The sequence below is a fragment of the Misgurnus anguillicaudatus genome, chromosome 16 (genome assembly GCF_027580225.2).
Source record: "Misgurnus anguillicaudatus chromosome 16, ASM2758022v2, whole genome shotgun sequence".
Classification (NCBI taxonomy): Eukaryota; Metazoa; Chordata; class Actinopteri; order Cypriniformes; family Cobitidae; genus Misgurnus; species Misgurnus anguillicaudatus.
In genome coordinates, this window is record NC_073352.2 from 32,943,152 (window position 1) to 32,951,787 (window position 8,636).

At 34.4% G+C, this 8,636-nt stretch overlaps 1 protein-coding gene across 2 annotated transcripts; it reads left to right on the forward strand.

Moving 5' to 3' along the window:
* The first annotated feature begins 384 nt into the window (after positions 1-384).
* LOC129422620 (CDGSH iron-sulfur domain-containing protein 1) lies at positions 385-8,250 on the forward strand. 2 transcript variants are annotated; one of them, XM_055178654.2, is made up of 3 exons: positions 385-576; positions 4,137-4,339; positions 7,631-8,250. In XM_055178654.2, the coding sequence occupies exons 1-3, from the start codon at positions 504-506 to the stop codon at positions 7,718-7,720; spliced, it is 366 nt and encodes a 121-aa protein (XP_055034629.1). In that variant the 5' UTR covers positions 385-503; the 3' UTR covers positions 7,721-8,250. The 2 variants fall into 2 exon arrangements, with proteins under 2 accessions (XP_055034629.1, XP_055034630.1); XM_055178655.2 differs by having other exon boundaries at positions 396-576; positions 4,167-4,339.
* Positions 8,251-8,636: the final 386 nt, after the last annotated feature.

Here is an 8,636-nt window from a genome sequence, read left to right on the forward strand (position 1 = left end):
TGTATACAGGTTTGTAGCAACATAAGAGTATTTTTTTTGGGTGGCTGTCCCTTTAATAGAGGAATAAACGTTGTAGTTATTTATTTAATTACAAATAATTATTTAATTTTAAATATATTTTTTATATTACCTTTACTGTATGTTGGTCCTTCATACTTTGGAGCAGTGAAATGTGAATGTATATGTTGCAAGCAGTTTTAACCTATTTAAATGGCGTCAGTCAGTCAGTTTAATATAATGCATCATAATTTATGTTGCAGTATATTTTTTATCATATTGCGTTTATTTCACAAAACAGCCACTGGAACTTGAAAATCAAGATTTGGGCTTCATGTTTACACAAATCCAGGACGGGTTGGTTACGCTCTCCAGCCATTGGCCAGCTCCTCGTTGACGTCACCGCGTATGTGTTTCCGCAGTGTGACGCAGACGCGCTCAACGACAGTTCTACGCTGATCAGTTGTCTTTCAGTGCCCTTAAACTTGAATTTGTAATCAGTTATCATGTCATCTCACGTTCCAGGATTTTCAGCTTTGACTAAACCGAGTTTAATACCGGGTTTCAGGCTGTCTAAAGGTAAATAATACTTTGTTTCATCCCAAAGGCATTGACAAGCGACTGATCGGCTGTCATGCATGTATATACTATATATACCAAATTTTACAAGCAGTCATACAAGTTAAACATTGTTGAGTCTTAAATTTTGTATTGCACTGCAGTTTTAACATGCATGTAGTGCAAATAAGTGGCGTTATGTTATGCTGTTGTAATGCAGTCACGCGTTAGTGGGTCATAGGTTTGCATGTCATACATAACCGCTAAAACTTTTGTTTTGGGCCAAACCTTTTGGTCAGTGCAGTTTTATCACCTGTTAAAACTTAGATTAAATCTCTAACGTTACAGCATCTATACTGGGGCAAATTGTGAATTTGACATCATATAATGCTTTCATAACACTGACATAATTGTTTTTATAACACGGGCAACACGTGGATAAGCTCTATAAACAAACGTGAACCTTTTTCACAACGAATTACAGTAACTCATGTTACTCTGTTCAAATCACCGTCGCCATAATTACCATGTTTTTAATTCGATTAACTTTTAGGGTTTTAAGTGGCGCCTTGGGTCACGTGGCGCATATATAATAGGCTTGTTCTACTTCATGCGGCGCCACAAGAACCGACAGCCGGATGACGTCAAAGTTCCGCGAGAGCGATTTAAAAGCAGACTCCTCCGTATAATTTCGCGAATCGCTCTCGCGGTACTTTGACGTCATCCGGCTGTCGATTATTGTGGCGCCGCATGAAGTCGAACAAGCCTTATATTTAAGAAATAGCAACATATACACAATAAATTTATACTGCATGTGTATGTGCTTTGTATGTGATGTATATCATTGCATAAGTGTTATAAATTTAATAACTTTGGGTTGTGGAAAGCACTTGCTAATTTGACTGATATTAAGTTATGTTATCTCAAAGGTGGTCCAAAGGGCAATTTCCGAAAATAGTAAATAATACAGCCCGTTGTTTTCAAACTTGTTTTAAAACTGTTGAAGTATACCTTATTAATGTGTGCATGCAGTGAAGTTAATGTTATCATCAGTGTGACCTAGATATGTGTCAATTACTCGATTTGGCACTTGATAAATATGAATAGGTTTTGTTAAACATCAAAATTGGCAGAGGTTTAAAACATGGAAATTGTATTAAAGGGGACATTTCACAAGACTTTTTTCAGATGTCAAAAACTTTGGTGTTCCCAGAGTACATATGTAAAGTTGTAGCTCAAAATATCATAAAGGTTATTTAAAATCAGGTGTAAAACATGCTTGTGCTACCTCTTTGGTTCATATGCTTTTTTACTTTATCAACTTTAGTTACATTCATGCATTTTGCAAACACTTTCATCAAAAGCAACTTAAAGTGAATTACAAGGTATACATTTTTATCAGTATGTGTGATTCCTGGGTTCGAACGCATTATTTTTCTATACCAAGAAGAAAGTGACATCTTTAGGTTATAGTAAAATAAAAAATTTAATAATTTGATTTTCAAATATTTATGATAGAAGAACAATGTCGCACACCTGTTAGTTCCGGTTAGGTGCATAGGATGAAGAGACAATGAAGTCCACCAAACATTTATACAACAAAAAAAAGGGAATATCCCGCACACTATTAGCTTGCAAAATATTTTAAAAAATTATTGCGGCGTTTCGATCATAAGATCTTCCTCAGGCATATGAGCAAATATTTATTATAAAAACTGATAATTTTTCTGCAAAATACAATAAATAAATAAAAGTTTTTTTTGCCATGTTATATTCATTTAGTTGACTAGGTATACACTGATTTAAAATACACATTAATGGCATTAATCAAAACACTTACTTTGTCATATTAAGAACACTGTCATTGCTGCTGTTATACTTGGGACGTCGTCACTGAAGTTTTTGACAGCGATCGGCTGTAAAATTTTGGTCCTGCTCGATTTTCGTAAAATAAACTTTGAGTAAAATAATGGAAAGTTTTTCATAAAATCCCCTGGGGTCAATGTGTTAGCATGACAGAAGCTTGATGCTGTCGTGTGAGAACAAGCAACAACAGCCAGCATTTTTCCGTCGCCCGAGTGGCTTACGTTTTTCCCCCTCTACAGAAAACCACCACAGGTCTATCAGTTCCATCAAAAGTTTTGTTTTGTTTTGTTTGTTTGTTGATCACGAAGTACAAAGAAGATGAGAAAATAACTAAGATTCTGTGTGTATTTAACACGCCGCCATTGTTGTTTACAATGCAAGGAATGGTGTGCTGTGATTGGTTAAGCGGATTTATTGCATTCTGCAGAGGAGGAGGACTGGTGTTAGGGCTGTCAAAATGATTAAATAATAGTCTCATTGCAATTGTTTGACCTCATCGCAATGATTTCAGATCACCGCAATGAGTGCACATCTCTCTAAAAAACACAAGGGGGAGCTGCAGGAATGCATTTTTTTGCAGCCACTACAGACATGTGGGCCAGTACTAATCCTTAGTAGGATTGGGTACTATTTAAGCCAGTTCTGGTATAGTCAGTTTATTTTGATTGCATTATTTATTTTTCAGACACTTTATGGTGTTTATTTCATATGAAGAATTTTCAGTTTTTGAAAGATATATTAATAAAATAATTACTTTTCAATATGCGTTATGTGTATTAATATTTACTACCAGGTAAACGTGCAAAACATTTAATTTTAATAATCACAACAATGTGTGAATTTATTTATGAACAAACAAACAAAAAAATTAGAAAAAATTTCGAAGCAATAGAGCAGACAGTTAATCGTCATAATCGTCAAAGCACTAAAACAGGCAATTATTCCTCATAACCGCCACAATTTATTAGACAATTAACTGTCAGCCAAATTTCATAACCGTGACAGCCCTAACTGGTGTTTATCGCATTTTGGGACAAAAGGGAGAAAAGATGACAGAATAACACGGCAGATATTGGATTTTGCGTAAAATTAAGAATTTACTTTTTTATACTGACCTGATACAATAATGATTTTGGTGGTAACTATTAAAAAACAAATCTTAATCGCATTTTGGAACCAAACACTTAATATTCTCTTCACTTTTAACTACAATAAATGGCAGCTAAAGGACTACATTAAGGTTGTCCAGGGTTTGTGACATCATAAACCCCTCCATTCAAAAAAACCCACCCCCTGGGAATATGTAAAAAAAGAAGCGAGGCCTTGTTAAGCTGCTTTAAAAAGATGTAAAAGAAGAGCAGTTGCTTTAGGAGAGTGTTGTCACCATGTCAAAGACAGGTTGTTTATTTTGCCCTGATTCTAAACCCACTTTGTTCTGCCTTCCTAATGCAGATAAATGTAGATAGTCTCTGTTTACAGCTTGTAGTTCTGTAAAGATTTAGCTGCACCTGCTGTATGATGAGAGAGGAAAGAAATATGTACAATATATAAAAATGAAAGTGTCTTTTGAACAAGCAACCATGCATAAAGTATTCATGTACACTCCAGAAACAAAATCAAGATTTCCCAAAATGGCACAATATGACCCCTTTAATAATTTAAAAGTGATAGTCGTCCTGTCAAAAACAAGCGCCTCCTGATGTGTGCGTTTGCAGATCGGCTGATCACCATTATTCCTGTTGCAGTGGCCGCAGCTCTGAGTACATACCTGGTGACGCGCTACTTCAGCGGGCACAGCGGTACAAAAAGCAGAGTCAACCAGACGTTCAACAAAGACAGCCCTAAAGTAGTGCACAGCTTTGACATCGAAGACATCGGCAACAAGGTCGCATACTGCAGATGCTGGAGGTCTAAGAAGGTGAGCGAAAGCATTGCATTATGGGAAACCCAAGATGTTTTTTTGATAAATGATTTGGTTGAATTAATATTAATGGGATGATTCGCTAGTGTAAGTGTGCATAGAAGTTTGAGAAAGTGGCTTATCCACACTGTCAGACAAAATGGTCTCTAGTAGGGCTGTCATGATTATGACATTTGCGGACGGTTAATTGTGACGATTATGACGATTAATTGACTGTTTTATTGCTTTGACATTTAATTCTCATACTTTTTTGCTTGTTTATGAAATAATTTTCAAACATTGTTGTGATTATTTAAATTAAATATTTTGCAAAGTTTACATGGCAGTAAATATTAATACACATAACACATTTAAAAGTAATCTGATATTGTCTCATTTATACAGGCGGTGCAGCTCCCCCTTGTTTTTTTTAGAGAGATGTGCAATCATTGTGGTGATCTGAAATCATCACGATGAGGTCAAACAACCGCGATAAGATGATTATTTAATCATTGTGACTGCCCTAGTCTCTAGTTGTCACTGGGATGGTTCCCTTTAAAAAGGTCCTAAAATGTACTATTTAGGTACATGTAGGGGTGAGCAGGGCACAAACTAATGCAGGGTTAATTGTAACGCAGCTACTTTACATATTTATACAGGGCCGAGCAATATGTGCTTTTGGTCTTTTTCTCTCACTGTCAGAAGATGATGATCTGTGAATTTGTGAAAAGTTTTAGTTAACATATTAAACAAAGAGTGATTTTTTGGAGACATGAAAGTAAATTTCTTCATCTTATGTTTTTTTCAGTTTCTGAGTTGGGTGTGTAAGTCACCAATTTCAACCTTATATTATATAATTTATTATATATAAAACATCTGAGCAACTCCTGATAGCTGAGATTGAAAACATTTTTACACAGTGGGGTTAGTTGTCACACAGTGTTACAAATTAAGCCTCATGTATACAATGATAATGAAATGAAAACAATGTAAATACTATTCATCAAACTGTTAACTGTTTATACAGTATTAGAGGAAATAACTGTCAATTATGACTTTTTGTCCTAATTGGGCAGCCCTTTTAAAAAATATATTAATATGCCTTTATGCTTAATACAAGGATGGTTAGATAAAAGATCATTGATGGATGAAATGTGTGGATATTTATCAATTTTAGGATATAAACAATATCCACCTTTAGTATACACTGCAAAAAAATATTTTCAAGGAAAAAATTCTTAGTATTTTTGTCTTGTTTTCAGTAAAAATATCTAAAAATTCTTAAATGAAGATGCATTTTCTTGATGAGCAAAATGACCCAAGAAAATAAGTCTAGTTTTTAGATCAAACATATCAAATGTAAGTGATTTTGTGCATAAAACAAGCAAAAAAATCTACCCCATTGGTTTTATGCACAAAATCACTTAAATTTGATATTTTTAGTAGTGCTGGGCAAAGATTAATCGCGATTAATCGTATACAAAATAAAAGTGATTATTGGTATAATATATGTGTATGTGCTGTGTCTAATTATTGTGTATAAATATATACACACACACATTCATGTATGTATTTAAGAAACATTTACATGTTTATATATATTTATTTATATTTTTATATAATCTATATTAAATATAAATAAAAAAATTGATATATAAATAAAACAATTCTGAAATGAATATATGAATGTGTGTGTGGTTAAATATACATAATAATTAGACACAGTACACGCACATATATTATGCAAAAAATCACTTTTATTTTGTATGAGATTAATCTTTGCCCAGCACTAATTTTTAGTCTAAAAACTAGACTTATTTTCTTGGGTCGTTTCGCTTATCAAGAAAAAGCATCTTAATTAAGAATGTTTAGATATTTTTACTGAAAACAAGACAAAAATACTACGAATTTTTTTCTTGAAAATATATTTTTGCAGTGTATAAACAGAATTTTATTAAAATATTTGTGTTCAAACAAAATGTTCTAGCAGGTGTTACAACAAACCCTCTGTTCGTTAATGAAGCCCACCTAAGTTGTAACGTTTGCACTCCTGTCACTTTCGGCATAATTGTACGATAACGATAGGTCCCACAAACAAATGTTAAGTATTCATTTGAAGCAGAGATGTGTGTGGGTTGATGGTGTAAAAATTATTAACTTGAATATTTTTTAATGATAGAGCCAAAGTCAAAAAGCATTAGTTTGTGCCCCGCTCTCCCATATACATTTTGGTACCTTTGAAGTACTAGTATGAACTATTTAGGTACCAACACTGTAAAAAATACTTTGCTGCCTTAAAATTTTTTGTTGAATCAACTCAGATTCATTTCAACTTACTATTATTTATCTTGACTAGAGATGAGTTGTTATAACTACAGGTTATACAATTAAGTTGACTTTTCTTAACTATATTTTATAAGTTGTGACAACTCAACTCTGTTGACATGACTTGTAAATCTGAGTTGATTTAACAAAAAATTTTAAGGCAGCAAAGTATTTTTTACAGTGAAGGAATACTTATTTAAAGGGGACATTTGACAAACTTTTTTAAGATGTCAAATAAATCTTTGGTGTCCCTAGAGTACTTGTGAAGTTCCTAGAGTACTTGTGAAGTTCTAGCTCAAAATATCATATAGATAACTTATTATAACATGTTAAAATTGACACTTTGTAGGTGTGACCAAAAATGTGCCATTTTGGGTGTGTCCTTTAACATGCAAATGAGCTGATCTCTGATCACTAAATGGCAGTGCCGTGGTTGGATAGTGCAGATTAAGGGGCGGTATTATCCCCTTCTGACATCACATGCTTGCAGAGATCAGTTTACCAAAACTAAGTTACTGTGTTCATCTTTTTCACATATTCTAGGTTGATAAAAGCACTGGGTACCCAATTATAGCACTTAAACATGGAAAAATCAGATTTTCATTATATGTCCCCCGTAAAGGGAACGGCCCAGTCACAACTAGGGACCATTTTTTGGCTATTTTTCTGTGCGACCGATTCATTTCCATTCTGTTTGGATGAAAAGATCACTTCAAAGGAATAGTTTCCCCTTAAAATTGTGAATCTGTAATCAGTTTGTCATTTCAAACCCATGTGACCTTTTTTCAAATGTGGAACAGAAACAGATTTTTGTTTACATTTTCACTCGCTTGTAATGAAAGTGAATAAGGAGAGATGTTTTTGACCTCCTAAGGGGGAATGAAAGGATCTTAGCGTTTGTGTGGCGCTTTTATCCACTGTTTGATAGATACGTAGTTTGAGTCTGCTTGTAATTTATATGCATTTTTATTTTTCCCTGGACAGTTTCCCTACTGTGACGGTGCACACGCCAAACATAACGAGGAAACTGGTGATAATGTCGGACCACTGATCATTAAGAAGAGAAATGCTTAAATCTGGGCTGCCCAAGAAATGCATTTGAGAGTGTTTGTGTGTGCCAGTGATGCAGAGTAACCCAAAACGAATTCAATTTGATAGCCATACAAAAAAATGTTAATCCAAGTGTACAAAATGTTTTTTACTTTAATCACACTCAGAAAAACCTTGCTGTAATTTTCTTGAAACATACAGATGTTAATTTCCGTCATTCCGACGGAGGACTTCCGCAAACATACATAGATGTACTGTATTTCCTGTAACTGTGCTGAGAGGTTTCATGCCTGGTTGCGTTATCTGCCTCTAACACAACACATACTGTATAACCCTTTAAATCGACACTAAGGTGACGTTGTATCTTCACTACAGAGTTTTAGGGCTGGGACAGAGCTAAAAGCGCACAATGTGTTAATAAAATGTCTGTGTTTGTGTCGTCTTTGTTGTAAAACTAAACGGTTTCTATTTCAACTGTGCCATTTGCATAAATTCTCTGTCATGGTGTTAAATTATAATTTGCCAAATGTATAAATGCAATTTGAAAATGGTCACCCCCTGCGCTGTTTTGTCAGATGTGTGTTTTGATTCTCAGTGTTTAGCGGAGTAAACGGTCTGCAATCTCTACCCAGTGTTTTAACACAGGATGTGGGAGATAATGTGTTGTACTTCCTGTACTGCAAAACACAGGAAATTACAGAGATCATCCTGCTGCAGTTTCTCCCACATCCACCAGATAGAGCTGCTGTACCGGTTTAGATACCTTTTATTGGTGTAATTTGACAAGGCAAGCATTACTATTGCTCATACTCCGGATGGGTTTTTGAAGTTCTTAACAATACGTATTAAACTTTGATTTGGTTTTAAATACAATATTACCTTTCTGAGCAATCAGACGTATGGATAAAAATGACTTGAAGGGACACGAGACCAGAAACCA

Excerpts from the sequence above, each read along its gene's own strand:
- LOC129422620 (XM_055178654.2), top strand. The coding sequence starts at position 504 with ATGTCATCTCACGTTCCAGGATTTTCAGCTTTGACTAAACCGAGTTTA. Across the intron at positions 577-4,136 it reads GGGTTTCAGGCTGTCTAAAG|ATCGGCTGATCACCATTATT; the intron begins GTAAATAATACT and ends GTGCGTTTGCAG. Across the intron at positions 4,340-7,630 it reads GATGCTGGAGGTCTAAGAAG|TTTCCCTACTGTGACGGTGC; the intron begins GTGAGCGAAAGC and ends TTCCCTGGACAG.